General features: G+C 39.5%; 3 protein-coding genes across 3 annotated transcripts in view; 1 reads left to right on the top strand and 2 right to left on the bottom strand.

The window, feature by feature from the left end:
* Positions 1-15: 15 nt before the first annotated feature.
* Positions 16-10,525, bottom strand: cd81b (CD81 molecule b). The gene is made up of 8 exons (XM_016521265.1): positions 10,274-10,525; positions 7,980-8,094; positions 2,574-2,671; positions 1,533-1,607; positions 1,329-1,442; positions 1,129-1,230; positions 699-782; positions 16-594 (listed from the first exon to the last, which is right to left on the bottom strand). Exons 1-8 carry the CDS (start codon positions 10,337-10,339, stop codon positions 532-534), a joined length of 717 nt encoding a protein of 238 aa, XP_016376751.1. The 5' UTR covers positions 10,340-10,525; the 3' UTR covers positions 16-531.
* Positions 10,526-11,347: 822 nt separating this feature from the next.
* Positions 11,348-15,975, top strand: LOC107715205 (small acidic protein-like). The gene is made up of 4 exons (XM_016521264.1): positions 11,348-11,427; positions 11,537-11,597; positions 12,686-12,795; positions 15,390-15,975. Exons 1-4 carry the CDS (start codon positions 11,413-11,415, stop codon positions 15,591-15,593), a joined length of 390 nt encoding a protein of 129 aa, XP_016376750.1. The 5' UTR covers positions 11,348-11,412; the 3' UTR covers positions 15,594-15,975.
* Positions 15,976-16,397: 422 nt separating this feature from the next.
* The window catches only part of LOC107715242 (pleckstrin homology domain-containing family A member 7-like), a 100,666-nt gene continuing 97,684 nt past the window's right edge, over positions 16,398-19,379 (bottom strand). The window contains exon 28 of the mRNA XM_016521322.1: positions 16,398-16,665. Within this exon, the coding sequence (XP_016376808.1) occupies positions 16,643-16,665 (23 nt within the window). The 3' untranslated portion in view covers positions 16,398-16,642. The remainder of the gene's footprint in view (positions 16,666-19,379) is intronic.

Below are 19,379 nucleotides of genomic sequence, written 5' to 3'. Positions count from 1 at the left end.
GTCTGATTTGTTTCATGTGGGTTATCATTCGATTATCATGACATCATTATTATGGGTTGGGAAAGTCTAATGTATGATATGCTTTCTCAGAAGACACAAATTAACGTTGCATAACGGATTCATAACATGTATCTCTCTATAAACATCACAATGATTTATTTCGCAAACAAGCACACGCACACATGCTAAAAGCAACTAAAAGTTGAACAACAGACCATAAGAGCAATGTAAGAGCAAATCTAATAAAATGATTAAATAAAAGTAAAACAATACAACATAAAAGCAATGTTATCCATATTACTGTCAATCACATTACTCCTCCTCCCTGATATTGGTTACTGGTTTATTTATAATAGCCCTTGGTGTTGCATTCTGATGCCACTGGAAGTCCTCTCTACAAACACAGGGATCAATGTTCAGTGTGTGGACACTTGAACTTGAAAAGAGAGAAAATGCAGAAGTGAAATGGCCTCCATCCCATCACTAGCAAAAATCAAACATTGCTGATCAGGCTGGTCATCATCCAGCAACTCAATATGCAGGAGCATTGCGGATTGCACAGCAGAGGACCATGGTGAAGATCATCTCAAAAACCTAGACACACAGCAGAGAGAAATTACACACACTGCCATTTTTAAGATACATTTTTGTGATTCTAGCACAAGTCTGTAATTGTGCATGTGCGTGTTCATTCTCACCATAATGACAGCAATCACTAGGGCAGCCAATCCAATGACATGGAGTTTCTCAGTGAACAGATCCCTTAGCTTCGTGTGGCAACTCTAAAGTGCACAACATCAATAAATTAGTTTATCCACAATCAAACACACTGTCAGGTATCAAATATATCACGTTTTTTGTTGTTTGTTTGTTTGGTTATAATTGAGCACAATTCCAACTAAAAAATAGTATTTGCATCTATTTGATTTCATTTAAATAAACATATTTTCAAAATGCATTTAGGTTTAAATTGCTTAGAATCAGCGTAAATCTGTTTGTTGTGAAAACTATTAAACAAGTGAAAAAATAAATAACAATGTAACAAAATATTGGTTATGTGTTTACATTCTTGCCTCCAGATCAGGCTGAATTGAAACACGATCTCTATCATAAACATACAGAAGATACCTGAGAGATGAGTGGGTCAACTGGGAGGGTATTTTTGGGACACAGAGAGGACTGAACAGCTGTGAAAAGTTGATTATCATCCCCTTTACCACAGCACTCCAGCTAGATATCGAGACAGTGCAACAACAAAAAAAGTGATAGGGATTATTAACTGTCCAAAACAGAGAATTTTGATGAAAGAATTGATTTTGGCAACTCACTGTGTCATGGAAGACCTCCAGAACTTTGGAAGCTGCCTGTCTGGACGTTGTATCCACAGGATCCACAGCTTTAATGTATGCAGCATCATAGAAGTTAATGAGCTCAGTGGAGATCTGGACAGATAGAAAGCGAGAGAGTAGCAGTCTTAAAATGAAGTCTTAAAATATAGATTTTCTGAGTGTATTCAGTATGTTTAGCCTTACCGTGTCCCTGTTAATAAAGCCCCATATTCCTGCTGCCACCTCACAGGCGAAGAGGATCACTAAACATGTGAAGAACTGAGACATAAGAAAAGACATAAACTGTGTGATGAAGAAAACAATCCTGGAATACTAAGATTGGTTCAGGAGATTCCAGATAGAAATTAGCTTTAGTGAATTAGCTTTCTGGGTTTGCATAAACATTGACATCATGACTACCCCTGTGAAAAAAAGTGTGCTTAATTGTTTGGAATGTGCCACTTAGGTGTGTTTAAGGAGAGTACACTTTTAAAGTTAATGTACTTTGTATGTAAAAAGTTTAGAAACTTCATCATTATGTGTCATTATAAAACAATATGTAATTACAAATAAAATTATATATTTGACATACACGTTTCAATAGGAATTCTATTAAAGTATATTAGTAAAGTATATAGTGTTTACCATAAATGCTTGTCCGTACATTCAGCGGTACACTTTAACCATATTTTAAAGACATTAGAAGTGCTTATAAAAATTTAATATAATGATGTATTTAAGTCCTACTTAAGTGGGTCAAAAATAACACTCTAAAGTTCAGCTAATTGCATTGCAAACAATAATACATTTTCATTTAGTTGCAATTAACACACAGTTAAGTGCCTAAAAACATTACATTTAATTCACAGTTAAGTATATTCTTTTAAAGTAAATTATTTCTGTAATAAATACTTAAAAATATGCTAAAGTGTACTTCTTTTTCACAAGGGTATTGTCCTCTAGTAAGATAATCTGATTAAATGATTGAACAATTAATGCATTAATCAATGGTTATTAATCTTTATAGATGAATTTTAACTTCTGAGAAAATAATACATGCCAGTTTGTAAATAATACATGGCATTATAGTCAATAACTGCATCATCATCATTATCATAATCAAATGCTACAGGCTAAAGTAAAACTACACCTATAATTTGGAACCACAAGTAAAGTGAAAGAAGATGAATTGTAAACCTCTTAAAGGCATGCAGCGTGAAAAGTATGAGTTGAGTAAAAACCCACCGTTCCTAAAAGACACTGAGATTCCTGAATAGCTCCATAACAACCAAGGAACCCCACAAACATCATTACAGCCCCAATTGCTATGAGAACATACACACCTAAAAGAGCAACAGAAACAACGTATGTATCATCTTAACATCACAATCAGAGATTCATATTAATTGCACATGTTCATGCAGATTCTATAGCACTCATTCCTCATTTTTTTATGAACAGCTGTTGAGATTTGTAAAAATTACATAAGTAACTGCAGTTAATGCAGTCTGTTGCCACTAGATGGCATGTGTGCAGCTGTGTTAAACATTACCAACATTTGAACCCTCTCAGTATATATTTGAGTGTATCTGAAACTACTGTATGTGCAGTATATAGTTATCAATCAATCCTAATGGTAGATCAATAAATTAATGATAAATAAAATAATGCACTGAATAAATTACAAGTAACTGCTACATTTTCTTGCAACTCAAAGCTGAGCTGGTTATGTCTATTCCTCTCTTTGCTCATTGTTGTTGGCAGTGGAATTCAGACAAACAATTCAAATGGAAAAAAATATAATGTGGATTTTCCTGTTTGATTTAACATAGCAGTAGCTTTAAATGCTGCAAAAGTCAGACAGAGAGGGAGAGAGAGAGAGAGAGAGAGAGAGAGTATCTCAGGCTTTAGGTAAAAGAGCACTTCACCATACAATCTATAAACAGGCATGGGAAGATCTAGTCTAAACAGGAACCCTCTACACAGAGCCAAATTTCTCTCTGTGCTCCATCAGAATTGGCTGTTTTGAACTTCATTCACCCACAACACCATAGCAGCAACTTAGCAACCACTCTGAACACCCTAACAACCATATAGCAATGCACTATAATGTTTTCAGACACTTAACTGTATGTTAACTGCAATTTAATGAATATTTATTATAGTTTAAATGTATATATAGGACTTAAAGGGATAGTTCACCCAAACATGAAAATTCTGTCATCATTTACTCACCCTCCACTTGTTCCAAACCTATTTTATTTCTTCTGATGAACACAGAAGATATTTTGAAGAATGTTGGTTGACGGTAGCCATTGACTTCAACAGTATTTTTTTTCCATACTATGGAAGTCAGTGGTTACCGCCAACTGTTTGGATACCAACATTTTTCAAAATACCTCAATTTTGGGTGAACTATCCCTTTAAGTACATTATTATATGTAATTTCATACTTAAGTACTGACAAGCATTTATGGTAAACTAAAATATATGTCAGTGTCATTTCTATTGTGAAACTTGAATGTCATACATTTAAATATTTTTGTAATTACACATTTGTAATGAAGTTGCAGTTTACTCCATTTAAAATATATTAACTTTAAATGTAAGTGCGCATTCAATGCAATTAAGCACACTTCTTTTTAGCATGGGTTGTTTTAGATGATGGTGTACTTGACTTAATAATGCAACTATGGGGTTACATAAGACAAAAAAAGTTGAGTATATGATGTATATACTTATATCATATATCCTCATATCCTATGATGATGTATTCTCTTTCAGATATATGTCTCATTGGACAAAATGCACAGCTATCCCTGCTGCACAAGCTCCACTCTCTGTTTAAAACTTATATTTAGGAATCTGTAAGTATTCTCCAGCCAGATTCCTCTCTAAGCTATAATGATTTGCTGCAGTGGCCGGGCTTGAACATATTTTTAGGGTTGTCTAACCAGCACTTGAGCAAGCCCAAGCACTGCTCATTCTAATTTGTGGTGTAACGGGCATGAGCAGGGCTTTTTCAATTAAACACAGATGTTCAGTAGCAGTGGGAGGGGAACGCTTAATCTCTCTCTTCTTTCTCTGGGTGGGCCAGACCAACAACCCCAACTTCTTTAATCAGAAAAGGTTGTTGCTGCTATAAAAAGAAACAGGTGGAGCTCTGGTTCCTCCATGTACTTATACTGAGTGGAGAGAGACAACCCAATGCTTTCTACAAAAATTAATGGGCGCTAACTCTACACTAGTGCCCACAACATGCTGACCTTGCTTAAGTCTCTAGTTTCTCTCTCCGCTTATGTAATAAACCAAAAGCATCTATCAGAGTAATGGGCTTGCTTTAGGTAAAAGAGCACTTCACCATACAATCTATAAACAGGCATGGGAAGATCTAGTCTAAACAGGAACCCTCTACACAGAGCCAAATTTCTCTCTGTGCTCCATCAGAATTGGCTGTTTTGAACTTCATTCACCCACAACACCATAGCAGCAACTTAGCAACCACTCTGAACACCCTAACAACCATATAGCAATGCACTATAATGTTTTCAGACACTTAACTGTATGTTAACTGCAATTTAATGAATATTTATTATAGTTTAAATGTATATATAGGACTTAAAGGGATAGTTCACCCAAACATGAAAATTCTGTCATCATTTACTCACCCTCCACTTGTTCCAAACCTATTTTATTTCTTCTGATGAACACAGAAGATATTTTGAAGAATGTTGGTTGACGGTAGCCATTGACTTCAACAGTATTTTTTGTCCATACTATGGAAGTCAGTGGTTACCGCCAACTGTTTGGATACCAACATTTTTCAAAATACCTCAATTTTGGGTGAACTATCCCTTTAAGTACATTATTATATGTAATTTCATACTTAAGTACTGACAAGCATTTATGGTAAACTAAAATATATGTCAGTGTCATTTCTATTGTGAAACTTGAATGTCATACATTTAAATATTTTTGTAATTACACATTTGTAATGAAGTTGCAGTTTACTCCATTTAAAATATATTAACTTTAAATGTAAGTGCGCATTCAATGCAATTAAGCACACTTCTTTTTAGCATGGGTTGTTTTAGATGATGGTGTACTTGACTTAATAATGCAACTATGGGGTTACATAAGACAAAAAAAGTTGAGTATATGATGTATATACTTATATCATATATCCTCATATCCTATGATGATGTATTCTCTTTCAGATATATGTCTCATTGGACAAAATGCACAGCTATCCCTGCTGCACAAGCTCCACTCTCTGTTTAAAACTTATATTTAGGAATCTGTAAGTATTCTCCAGCCAGATTCCTCTCTAAGCTATAATGATTTGCTGGAGCGGCCGGGCTTGAACATATTTTTAGGGTTGTCTAACCAGCACTTGAGCAAGCCCAAGCACTGCTCATTCTAATTTGTGGTGTAACGGGCACATGAGCAGGGCTTTTTCAATTACACGGATGTTCAGTAGCAGTGGGAGGGGGATGCTTCATCTCTCTCTTCTTTCCCTGGGTGGGCCAGATCAACAACCCTAACTTCTTTAATCAGGAAAGGTTGTTGCTGCTATAAAAAGAAACAGGCGGAGCTCTGGTTCCTCCATGTACTTATACTGAGTGGAGAGAGACAACCCAATGCTTTCTACAAAAATTAATGGGCGCTAACTCTACACTAGTGCCCACAACATGCTGACCTTGTGCCACTGAACTCTTTGCGTTCATCTGCTGTGGTTAAGTGTGTAAACATGAGTGTGTGTGTGTGTGTGTGTGTGTGCACACACGGGTGGAGTATGAACACGCCCTGTGGTAACTTTTAGTCTTTCCCTGGATCTTTTAAAACACCCTGTGGGAGTGTCTGTAGAATCACTGACTTCATGTGAAAGCAGCAGAATGCAGTGTTATTAAAGAAAATACAAGAACGACTACATGACTACATTTGACTACATGGCAAACAGGATCAAAGCTCTTATGCAATGATATTGTGCTGCTGCCATCATAGTTCTTTAAATCACACACCCACGTTGGGTTTCCATGTTTTATGGAGACATTCCATAGACACAATGATTTGTACAAAACTGTATTTTCGATCCCCTTACCCTAACCCTACTGCTAATCCTATCCCTTACACAAAACTTTACGCATTTTTAGATTTTCAAAAAACCTCATTCTGTATCATGATTTATAAGGTGTTTTCCTCATGAGGACCAAATAAATGTCCCCACAAGGTCAAAATTTACTGGTATTGTGGGGTCATTTGGTCCCCAATAACGTAGGTAATACCAGGTACACACACACACACACACACACACACACAGGGATTTAGCGGCCCTCTCAGAGTTCAGCTTAGACCCAGTTTCCTATTTCCATCTTTTGAGGAGACATGCTACTCTATTTTAAGAGTAATTGTTTCTCAAAGTTCACAGTACAAAGGCTTCTTGATCATGCATATTAACAAACTATTATAACAGCAAAAACATCTGGTTGAGGACAATGTTTTTCCCATTCATTTTGTTTGTTGTTTACTGTATTAGTTAGAAAGAAAGAAAGAAAGAAAGAAAGTTCAAAATGAAAATCACCACCACCACTACTACTACGATTAATTATTATTATTATATTATTATTATTAATGATAATAAATATAACTAAATGTGTGAATTAATTCAATTAAACGTGAATATTAAATAATAATAATTCATTGTTATTATTTATGTTTAAATGTCACTATTCATTACAATCAGCATAAAGGTCTTATGTAAGTCACTGCATTACCTGTTCAAGTACTGTTATGTTTACTTAATTTATGAATTGTTTATGTATGCTGTATGTCCTTTGGTTATTGTATGTCTCTTTTGTAGTTTTTTTGTCATTTTTGTTGTAAGCAGAAGTAGAAATAAATAACAATTTATAATAATAATTTAAAAATAATTAATAAAATTATCATTCAAATATTTTACATTAACAATTTAAAATATTCTGCTCATTAATTGAAACAACATTATACAGGATTACATATAATAAAACATACATGAGCAAAGTGTTAAATAAGACCCAACTTGATGATGAATAACTTCCTAAATCTGAAATATTACAATACACAGTCCAAATTAATGTTCAGTATCTAAATTATACTGTAAGAGGATATAATTAACAACATCGGGCATAAGTGAGCATTTAGGTCAGAAATGAATGGGTACGATAATTTTCAGAGGGTTATGATTGTAGGGTTTGGGTGGTTGGTTTAAATAATCAGGTTGGATAATTGGAACTAGAAAGTAGTTAACATTTTAAATCTGAACCTATTTGAAGGGTTCAGATTTCAGATCTGAACATATTTTCAGTTTATTTTTTTATTTTTATTATCTGTGTTTTTTTGTTCTGTCACTGTCATTCTGTTACACTGTGGAAGCTTCTGTCACGAAAACAAATTCCTCGTATGTGTAAACATACCTGGCAATAAAGCTCATTCTGATTCTGATTCTGAAGGATAAAGCAGCTGTTGGTTCCACTGTAAAAACTGATGATTGTTTTTATAATTGAACTTAATATTAATCTTTACACTTAACATATTAGAATTTGCAAGAAACCAACTTTGTGATCAATGGTTTAGCTTTTAGCCACCTTTAGTTTATGAGCGGCAATCACTTACTGATATGAAAGGTTCCTGGTGCTTGATTCCCCTCAAACTGGAGCATTAGGAGGTTGCTGGTTTGACTGTCATGACGAAGCCATAGAGCTACACCCAAAATCACACCGCCAGCCAGCTAAAAATAAGAGAAGATGAAAAGAAAAAAAAACAATATTTACTCACGCATTTCAGCAAAGATTCACCATTTAAATACTTTTAACTGAATACAACAGCTGGAATTTAAAGGGGTCATATGATGTTGCTAAAAAGAACAGTATTTGGTGTATTTGGTGTAATGAAATGTGTTTATGCGGTTTAAGGTTCAAAAAACATTATTTTCCACATACTGTACATTATTGTTTCTCCTCTATGCCCCGCCTTTCTGAAACGCGTCGATTTTTACAAAGCTCATCGTTCTGAAAAGCGAGGTGTGCTCTGATTGGCCAGCTATCTAGTGCGTTGTGATTGGTCGAATACCTCAAGCGTGTGACGGAAACGTTACACACCTTACCATATTGTGATGCCGTGTCCCGGCCGGAGCGAAAACCGCATAAACACATTTCATTACATCAAATACACAAAATAATGTTCTTTTTAGCAACGTCATATGACCCCTTTAAAGAATATCTCTTTGGATTTGAGACTTTAGTCTTTACAACTTTACAGATCTTCTTTATGCACCAAGAGCTTGTAAAACTCCAAAGAGAAAGGAAAAATTGAAATCGCATCATATGACCCCTTTAAAATCCTTTGTCATCGCCCAGAAATGTTTGTTTCAATTCTATTTCCTGAGGTCATTCCAGAGGTCATTTCTTCCTGCATTTGGGGAAGAAACTTTTGACAGGTTTAGTGTTATTCATGCACAAAAAAGGGTGGGGGGTCCTCTTCAGCTCTGAGAGTCAGGCCTCTGTGATACCTTTTGTTTGTTTATTTTTTATTTTTTGTAATTCGCGGAGCAGGAAGCGGCAGCTTCAGTCACAGAATTATGGAAGTCAGGCCGATATATTTTTGTGTTGCTGTAAAGTACAATGACAGGAAACAATTCGTATCTCAAGAGGGTTTGGGATTGGTGCTGTGGATTTGATATAACATCATTCTCGTGCAAGTTAAAGGTCTTGAATGAAAACACAAATTTAAAATTGAAGGCTTTTATTAAAATGAGTCTGAAAAATTACATGACTTTTATTTTTAGGAATCCAAATTGGTGTAAACATTATTTATTTTCAGTAATGAATGTTATTCCATAATGTTTGTCTTGCTGCTAAATGCTAATTAGGCATTCCTCAAAACTCATGGTTAGTTTTACTCTGTGATGTCATTGTTTGAATATCATGTGATGTTTTTGTCAAAATAAGCTCTGCAGACTATAAAACATTTAATACATTCATTGCAGAGGAATGACTGTTTGAGCTATAAAAAAAGTCTTAAAAATGAATATATATCAGATATATATTTTTACTAAATGTACTACAAACAACTTGTCTGCACGTGATTCTCTCTCTCTCTCTCTCTCTCTCTCTCTCTGTTCTTTTATGGTGTATTTATGTTATGGTGTCCCTACAGCACATGGACATAATTATATGAGTGTAAAAATACAGCAAAGCCACAGCAAACCCTCACTCTACAGGAGGCTCTCTGGAGCCTGAGATACACATTTTCTTCTTGTCTAGGAATACATTCAGAAGAAAAACTCTGACTACACCATTTAGCTGACTGTGAGACGCAAAATAAACTTATTGCATGCTTCACAAAATATTTTGCACAGAAACCTCCAATTATCTATGATATGACATGCATTTATTCCAGTTCATATATAGACTGTGTACAAAATTTCCTTGAACTCCACCTTAACAACATTAAACAGTGTGGAAAAAAAAAAATATTTGAAAAGAATGGTGAGAAAAATCTGGGGAAAAGCACATCTAATCACTTCAGATGGGACGATTGTTTAGAGTCAATAGACCCACAAGAAGAACTTTCAGAATGACACTTATTGTTTTCGGCTCTAAAGACTTCTGTGACTTAAATCAGGTCTTTGGGATTCATTTAACTCAGGAAAATTTACAATTTTGTTCCTTTATAGTATATATAGTGTAATAATAATATAGTAGTTTAATTTAAATAAGAATTATCAGTACAAAGACACATTTAAATAAGACATTTCAGCATAATATATAATACCATAAAATAACTTTTCTTTTTCATTATAAAACATAAAGCATTGCTTCAGAAATCTTCAATGGCAGTAAAAGAAACAAGTAGTAGTAGTACAAGAAACAATAATTAAAATAATATTGGTAAACAAACAAACTCACCCAGAAAATGAAGTTTAAGAAGAAGAGCATATATTTGATGCAGTGAGAGCAGCCGGTAACAGCCATGGCTTGATATCGTCGATGCTGGTCTGGACTCTGGAGGAAGATGAGTGAATCTGTTTCACAGATGGATATGAGTCGATATGCAGGCAGTCCGGATCTCTGAGAGACTATAGGCTACCCACGACCTCATGTGTTTAAACGCACTGAGCCAGGAAAAAAACAGAGCGATGTCCGTGTTCCGTGCCAAGCTCTGCCCCACATTTACATATAAAAACCTTGTTTTAATTGATTAAACGGCAATGCATGACGAATCTAAGTTCACATCAGTCAGTACAAAGACTGACAATAATTTATATTAGCCTATCATTTATATTATATTCTCTATATTTTATTTGGTAATTCATAGAATTTAGTCTGTTGTATATTATAGTTTATAAATATATTCCCCCTGAAGGAAACCGTTTTTGATATGTTGTGAATTAAAAAAGTAACGTCCTTTACAACAATTAGGCTAAAATGTTTCTAAGAATGTGTTGATCAATAATTACACGTATGCATGAATATAAACTTTTCTTAAAAAATGTTCAGTCTCAGAACACAATAAACACAAGCAAATAAATAAATAAATAGCCTAAATAAATAAAAAATAGAGAAAAAGAAATAGTACGATAGCCTACATACAAATAACCCCAAAAGGGGTATATAACTAGTCAAAAAAAAAAAAAAAATCACATATCAAAGGAAAGGATTAAAGAACTCGCACAACTGTTTTTAAAGCTTTGTTAACAAGTGAATTGGAGTCCCAAATACTGCTGTAGAACATACAAAAGTGGTTTCTGCCTTAAAAATTTGTATTTATGTATTTAATATTTTGCTAGAAAAATAATAAGATTAATTAAAAATATTTTGTTTTTCCGTTAAAAAAAAAAGGTTAAAAGGAAATTCGCCTCGTTCTAACTACAACTCCCATGATGCACCGCGCGGGTCATATATATATATGATTAGAAATATATGCTTTCCTGTAACACTAATGACTCAACTGAATCTGTTTTGACCTGTTAATGCAGACTGGAGTCACACAATGGGGATCGGCAAATTTAGGGACAGATGAAAGAAAGCAGAAGTTTTTGAGGCTGATGGGAGCAGGAAAGGTACATTGCTTTCTGTTATTAACTAATTTCTTTTTTTTCAGACAATTATCTAATTTGAATATAACCACCATCACACATTCTTGCTTCAAATGTTTTCATGTCCTGACAGAAAGAGCGCACTGGACGCCTTGTTATTGGGGATCACAAGTCAACGTCCCATTTCCGTAGCGGTGAGTCTCTAGGGCGGAAGTGAAGGGTTGCTGGATTTGCTTGACAGTTCAAAAACTGATTGCAATAGCTAGCTGCTAGCTGCTAAGCAGACGTTGGAGCAGACAGGCACAAGCAATGTTTATTTGACCACTGTTGTTCAAAATCTTGAAAATGAGTTCTTCAGACGAAACGTGTAAAGGCACAAAACGACCCGCATCTCCAGATAACGTATGTGGTTTCCATCATCACATTTTTTTTTACTAACGTTACATCTGATCTGACATTTGGTGAACCAGCAATGTTAGCAGATTGTTAGCAATGTGTTCTAACTATTTTTAAATGTCATTAGTGTGACGAAGGATTGATATATGCATGTCATTAGTGTAATAGCTGCCTGTTTCTACTTTATTGCGTTTTCTGCAATAATATTTTGCAGAATAACTACTGTACCAGATAATTCAGTTCCATGGTTATATCTGTTAAGCCTTTTTCTGCTAATTTCTTTTTTTTCAGACAATTATCTAATTTGAATATAACCACCATCACACATTCTTGCTTCAAATGTTTTCATGTCCTGACAGAAAGAGCGCACTGGACGCCTTGTTATTGGGGATCACAAGTCAACGTCCCATTTCCGTAGCGGTGAGTCTCTAGGGCGGAAGTGAAGGGTTGCTGGATTTGCTTGACAGTTCAAAAACTGATTGCAATCTCCTATTGTGTTGGATGAGACACTTCCAAACCCCCTGTGACTCAGATCAGATGACATCCTGTACGCCACATATCCTTTACCCTACAGTGATCACTGGTCAGAGTACATGCTCTTACCTTTATAGCAACCACCACTGGTAATGTCCTGTCATTTATTGTGCACATAGGACCAGGTTACAATGCATTTTACACTTGTAAAATATAAAACAACTACCTTAATCCAGTGTCTTACTGATATACACTGTCTGAAACCAGCCATGAGGGAGACATTTTAATGTTATGGGAAAATTTTGAATGTCTATCAATGCTATATCAGCAACATTGGGAATATGGGCAATACTGATAGCCTTTAACTCTCTGTAATGAAGAGGGTATATTGTGTGTATTTGTGTGTCTGTAGGGGCAGAGGATCGGAAGATTAATGCTGAGCTCGAGCACCAGTATCAGCAGGGTCTGGATGGGAAGTTATCAGGGAGGAACAGGAGACACTGTGGCCTGGGGTTTAGTGAGGTCAGAGCTCTCTCTTACAAGCTGCGGGTTGGCATAATGTTGATCAGTTAAGACTAGTGTATTGTGAATTACTCCTGGTAAGCTTTGCCTATGACTGAGATATACTGTATGAGCACACGTGACGTGATTAGAGGTGCTCTGATCAGGATTTTTGAGACCGATCGCCGATCACAGAGAGCAGTATCTGCCAATATGCATTTATGGTGTAATTACTACATTTTCGTGTCAATCCATGTTCATATTTACTGCAAACAATGCGCTGTTACTTGAATTCAGCACTTGCAGCGCAGCAAAAATAGACTCGGTGCGGAAACGATGTGAGATGGTCCTCACTGCAGAACGGGAGGCTTGGTTGGATCCAGATCCAACTCCTCCCACCTTACATATACCTAAACCTACCCATCTCCACCCCCTAGATGTAGATCCAACCACGCCCCCTGGATCTTGTGTTCTGCAGTGACGGGCTACTGAACGATGTCGGCACTGCAGCAGATGCACCGCTCCTGAACGCACTGCCGGACAACAACCGTGTGCAGTGTGCACGCTTTAATCCGTTAGCATGAGTGCGGAAAAAATAAGCACCACGTATGCACTGCAGTGCAAACGGAGTAATGTGAACCTGGCATTATGTGTGTGCGCTGCGAGTGTGCATGAGCGCACGGTCTCCAGGAGAGCGCGCGAGCGCTGAATGGTTAAACACTGGCAAGAATTAAAAAGAAATGCAATATATAAACCTTAGTGAAGATGTGACACTGCCTCCACTGTGCAAGTGACAATTCCTGTGTCAACTGTGCAGAGTGCAGCTCGCTTATAGACAGACGCGATGTGGTGATTTGAAGCCATTTGCTTATTTTGAGATTTACGCACCCATTTTTACGGATTAGAGCGTTCACACTGCACACGGTTGCGGTCCGTCAGTGCGTTCCAGGTGCGGTGCGTCGCGTCTGCAGCAGTGCAGCGATCGTTTATGCACCGAGTCTATTTTTGCTGCGCTGCACGCGCTGAATTAAAGTGACAGCGCTTTGTTCGCGGTATAAATTAACATGGATTGACACGGAAATTTAGTAATTTCACAAAAAATAGATATAATTAAAGTCTACTGTGTTTCACAAGCTTTTTGGCTAGGTTTAAAACAAATAAAAGTGCACTTTTAGATAAACAAGGCAACATATGCACTTGTCTTGTGGAGGTAGAAAAACAAAGTTCTTTAAGACCCGCCGGACTGTTTGTAATAAAGATTTAAATGTGAAAGGCATGAGAGCCGACTGTTTCTGTCAGTGGTAAGTTTTAATTTAAAATATTTGTGATAACCTAACACAAGAAAGCTATATGCGGTGTTCAAATGTGTTTCCACTTGCTTGAGCAATTTAATATACAAATCTAGAAGCCAAATGCATTTAATCCGCTGTTTATATTAATTGAGTTTAAACCATAGACTGTATAAAAACATGGACGTAGTGTCCGTGACGTCACCCGTAGATTTCCGAAGAGCATTTTTGAAGCTCAAAAGTGGGCGGAGGCGGCCGTCGCCATCTTGGCAGCTGTTACACCGCGCGTCACTCCCAGATAATCGAAAATGGGCAAAGAGGCAGGAGCAGGTTGCTGAAGCGACGCCCACCTAGCTCGACGGTGGTGACAGCAGCGGCAATCCACCTGTCACTCAAGTGGCCACGCCCTTAATTATGCAGAACTTTAAGGCTTAATATAATTTAAACGGATGAGCTATAAAATAATTCACCCCCCTCACAGTTGTCATGAAGGGCAAAATTAGCTATATAGACCAAAATAATTTTTTGAACCAGGCTGTAAACATGTTTTTTTCTGCTGTAAAGTTGGGCATTTTAACATGGGGAGTCTATGGGATTGACTCCCTTTTGCAGCCAGCTTCTAGCGGCCAGTTGATGAATTACAGTTTAAGTCACTTCCTTGTTGACATCACTAGAAAGCGCGGGAGGTTGCCGCTTGGTTTAAACGTGAATATGTCTATGAAAGATTGTGTAACTGTACTGTGATAAGAGGATCACAATGCTGAAAAAGCACTTTCAGTATAGGCTGACTAAATTTGAATTAATGAAAATAATGGATAAATGTTGTGTTTGTGTTAAACAGCCGCGGATCAGGAGCGGACTGCAAATGCGTCCTGTGTGAAAGCACAATGAGTCCGTGCTGCTTCTGCACCGCATACGTAACGCACACGGACCGCATACGCACTGCAGATGGAGCATGTGTGAAACAGGCGTGAGAGCGCGCCCGCGGTGATTCACACACGCTGTTTGTGAAATTACGTCTCACACAAAGTTTTCATATTACTTTATAAGTTATTTAATGAAGAAACATGAAGGAGAGTACCTCACCTTCAGCATTATAATTTTTTCACCCGCGCTAGACAGAGACTGAGACGGAGACGCTGCATGTCGTGCCAAACCTCTCACAGCAGCGTCATCAGCTTGAGATCGGCCTTTTAGACACCGCCGATCAATCATCCCAACGTGATTATCGGCCGATAGTGATCGGTAGCCGATCAATCGGAGCATCCCTAGACGTGATCAAGTCTGTTGTTGATTTGTTGTGAACTGCTGTGCTTCCTCTTCAAGCCCGATCCACCTGCTGAGAGTGCGAGCGCTGCTGTGCCCGAGAAGTCAGAGAGTTCAGAAAAGGCCCCTGAACAACCATCAGAACCACACAAGGACGAGAAAACACCTTCATCCAACACAGAGCTCAAGAAACAGGAACAGCACACAGACTCAAAGGAGGACAAGGAAAAGACTTTTAAAATGGCATTTGTAAAATCCACATAAATGGCTTTGCTTTTGTTGTCATTTCTTGAACTCCTAAAATGTTCCAGTAAGGTACTGAGAGTGAGAGCACATTTTTTATTTCCGTTAAAATTGGAAAATTGTGGTTTTGAATTTTAAATGTAAGTATGTCTGTTGTCAGGTTATTTGGACTTGCCTGGTCTTGTTGAGAACTGTTTCTTCTCTACAAATTAAAGGCATAGTTCATACAAGAAATGAAGATACGGTCTCAGTCTATTCAGCCCTTATGATTTCAAATAAATATGAGGGTGAGCAGATGACAATTTTCACTGAACTATTGAAGAGTTATCAAGAAAGTGAGGTACAGTAATGTGCAGACTATGTCACTTATGTGTGTGAAAATTTTAATAAAGAGTAAAAATTCTATGATTGTGATTATAAAACAAAAAAGCTTTAAAACTTTCCATATATTTTTTTTCCTCTTTGTTTCAAAAGGATTTTTTTTTAAGGAAGTCAGTGTTATACTGGGAAACATGCACTGCATGTACAAACAGGTATGAAAAGACTATACAAATTGAATAATGGTATATCTGGAACCTCTATTATGTTTTAATAAGACAGGAAATAACTTTATATGTAATAACTTTGTGGCATATAAACTTTATTTAGAGCATGAGCTCTATTGTCAGTCTTCATTTGAAAATTATGAATTTTTAATGATTAATCCAATACTATGAAGACGACAGTTTTGCTGAAATGAAACACAATGCATTTCACAATCTAAATAAAATGTAATTTTTTTTATACATAATACACAACACTGCAAAAGAATAAGTACCTTAAGTCACGATTACATGGTGATAAAAAAAACGTCATGCAAAATTAAAAAACTTTGTCAATTATGTCAGAGTTGTTAAACTGAATGTTTAACTTTCAGAGTGCTCACCGATAAAATGAATAAAAACAATCTCGCATATAAAAAGTTATGAACATCAGAGACCTGAATGATTGAATGTGAATTATAAATATTTGGTACAAAAAACACACAAAAAAATTATCTTTGGGTTCCCAAGAAAGCTTCTCAACACTTTTTAGCAGTCAGACATGGCTTTGGCTGCAAAACAAAACATAACAATTCACTTATAAATATCAGGATGACATTGTGCATGATAAAAAAAAAAGTCTCGGTTACGTATGGTAACCCTCGTTCCCTGAAGGAGGAAACAGAGACGTCACGTTGGATGACCGACGAATTGGGATCTCGCTTAGAGAGACCAATCTACTTCGAGTGTAAAATAAACGAGCCAATGCACATTGGCATGTGATTATTGCATCCAGCTGCTGCTGACCACAGCGTGAGTATAAGTAGGCAGCAGATGCAGCGCATATTCAGGTTTTCGCTGAGGAGCCGAGCCGGTGACCCGGCTGCTCAGCGGTGTAGCCGGGCAGGGGCCTCAGGGTTACCTGAGTTAGTCAGGTTAGTCGGTTAGTCAGCCGGCCCGAACTCTAGGCATGAATCGTTGACCGAAAATGCGTGCAGGTCCCCTACCCTCTTGATGGAGGCCAATGCCAGCAGGAGCAAAGTCTTCATCGAAAGAAACTTCAGCTCGACTGTCTGCAAAGGCTCAAATGGGCCCTGCTGTAGTGCTGTGAGCACTAGAGTCAGGTCCCAAGAGGGTATAGAGGGGGGCCGTGGAGGATTTAGCCTTCTCGCCGCCATAAGGATCCAGATGATCAGGTCATGCTTTCCCAGCGACTTCCCTTCTACGGGGTCGTGGTTAGCAGCGATTTCAGCAACATAGACTTTGAGGGTGGAGGGAGACGGCCTTCACTCCAACCCTTGCTGCAAACTCCAGAGGAGGAGGTGGCGGGCGAGTTGCGACATGTGACGGGAGCGCAGACCACCTTGTCGGTTGATGAACGCAATGGTCGCAGTGTTGTCTGTGTGGACTAGTACATGCTTGCCTCGTAAGCGCCATTTGAGATGGATCAAGGCACCAGTTCAACACCGACTGAGCACGTTCCTGTGTGAGGCGTGCTGTCTGTTCGACCAAGTTCAACTCCATACCGAGAAAAGAGATCCTCCGCGTCAGGGAGAGTTTGCTCTTTTCCCAGTTGACCCGAAGGCCCAACTGGCTGAGGTGCGAGAGCACCAAGTCCCTGTGTTCGCACAACTGATCCTGAGACTGAGCTAATATGAGCCAGTCGTCGAGGTAGTTGAGAATGCGAATGCCCTGTTCTCTCAGGGGAACAAGGGGTACCTCCGCAACTTACGTGAAGACACGGGGCAACAGGGACAGCCCGGAGGGCAGGACCTCATACTGATATGCTCGTCCTTCGGACGTGATATGCCCCAGGAGCCTCTGAAACTGTTTCAGTGGGACCGCCATCCTGCTCTTACCGAGTACGCGTCCTTCAGGTCGACCGCTGCAAACCAATCTTGGGGACGGATGTACCCGAAGATGCGTTCCTGCGTCAACATCTTGAACGGTAACCGGTGAAGGGCCCGGTTCAAGACACGCAGGTCCAAGATTGGTCGTAACCCACCGCCTTTCTTGGGTACAATGAAGTAGGGGCTGTAAAACCCCGTCTTCATATCGGCTGGAGGGACCGGCTCTATCGCATCCTTCGCCAGTAGGACTGCGATCTCCGCCCGCAAGACAGGAACATCGGCCTCCTTCACTTGTTGTGAAGCGGATGCCACTGAACTTGGGGAGACGGCGGGCGATCTAAATCGCATAGCCGAGGCTGATGGTCCACAGAAACCAGCGAGGGCTGGGTAGCGCTAGCAGTGGGGCAGCGAGGTGGAACGCAGGGACCCAACTCGGGCGGCTTGTGAGCGGACCGAAGAGGGGTCTGAGTGTGCGGTGCAACGCTTACCTGGTTCCACAGGTTGGCAGAGGGTGCGTGAGTAGGGCCTTCGTTGACTCTCTCGAACCGCCCGCTGCTGCCAGCTGGCGAAGGAGGAGGATGAGCGTGGTCCGGTGTTGGTCCGTCCGCAACTCTCCGTACCCTCCCGGGACCCAGGGACAGAGAAAACCGCTCTCTCGTCGAGATTTTCCAGATTCTCCACCCGGCCCTCCTCCGGGGGAGGGAGAGGTGCCTTCACCATCCCCCAAGAGCAGCTTCCTCCCTCTCTGGGTCGCCCGTCCCGGGGCCTCTTGCTCTTTTGCTCACCACCAAGTTTGACGGGGGCCCGGACGGGTGGGGCGGCCTGCCTACGACCAGCTCCACGGCGCCGCTTGCTGGGGGCTGCTGCGGATGCGGCGTGGGAGCGGGGGCAGATGCAGGGGGCCGTCCTCGGCGACGAGCAGGCCGGGGCGCTGCGGCCGGCGGACGGGTGGAGGCAGCAGCTGCCCGCCGGGGCAGGGTGTGCACCTCAGTCTGCTTCTGTGCAGCCGAGAGCTGCTGAGCCAGGCTCTCGACCGCATCGCCGAAGAGGCCGGTCTGGGACACAGGGGCATTAAGGAATCGAACTTTGTCGGCGTCCCTCATATCGACCAGACACAGCCAGTTTTGGCACTCCTGGACCACCATAGTGAACATCGCATGGCCCAGAGACCGCGCAGTGACCTTCGTCGCTTGTAGCGTGAGGTCCGTAGCGGTACGGAGTTCTTTGAGAACTTCTGGGTCGTGACTACCCTCGTGCAGGTCCCTCAGTGCCTTAGCCTGAAGAACCTGCAGTAACGCCATAGCGTGTAAGGCGGAGGCAGCTTCTCCACAGGCCGTATAAGCATCGCTGGCCAGTCGAGTACCTACAGACCTGGGAGGGGAGGCCCGTTTCAGGCGGTATTAGGACACAACTGCATCGCAACCGACCGCTCCACC

This window comes from Sinocyclocheilus rhinocerous, unplaced genomic scaffold (genome assembly GCF_001515625.1).
Source record: "Sinocyclocheilus rhinocerous isolate Xijiao unplaced genomic scaffold, SAMN03320098_v1.1 scaffold659, whole genome shotgun sequence".
Classification (NCBI taxonomy): Eukaryota; Metazoa; Chordata; class Actinopteri; order Cypriniformes; family Cyprinidae; genus Sinocyclocheilus; species Sinocyclocheilus rhinocerous.
The sequence above is the reverse complement of the archived record's forward strand: the minus strand, read 5'-3'. Positions and strand labels throughout refer to the sequence as shown.

Coding starts and splice junctions, on each gene's coding strand:
- cd81b (XM_016521265.1), bottom strand. CDS start 10,339: ATGGCTGTTACCGGCTGCTCTCACTGCATCAAATATATGCTCTTCTTC. Junction 8,095..10,273: donor TCTTAAACTTCATTTTCTGG/GTGAGTTTGTTT, acceptor TCTTATTTTTAG/CTGGCTGGCGGTGTGATTTT. Junction 1,608..2,573: donor CTCAGTGTCTTTTAGGAACG/GTGGGTTTTTAC, acceptor CTTATGTCTCAG/TTCTTCACATGTTTAGTGAT.
- LOC107715205 (XM_016521264.1), top strand. Junction 11,598..12,685: donor AACGTCCCATTTCCGTAGCG/GTGAGTCTCTAG, acceptor GTGTGTCTGTAG/GGGCAGAGGATCGGAAGATT. Junction 12,796..15,389: donor GTGGCCTGGGGTTTAGTGAG/GTCAGAGCTCTC, acceptor TTCCTCTTCAAG/CCCGATCCACCTGCTGAGAG.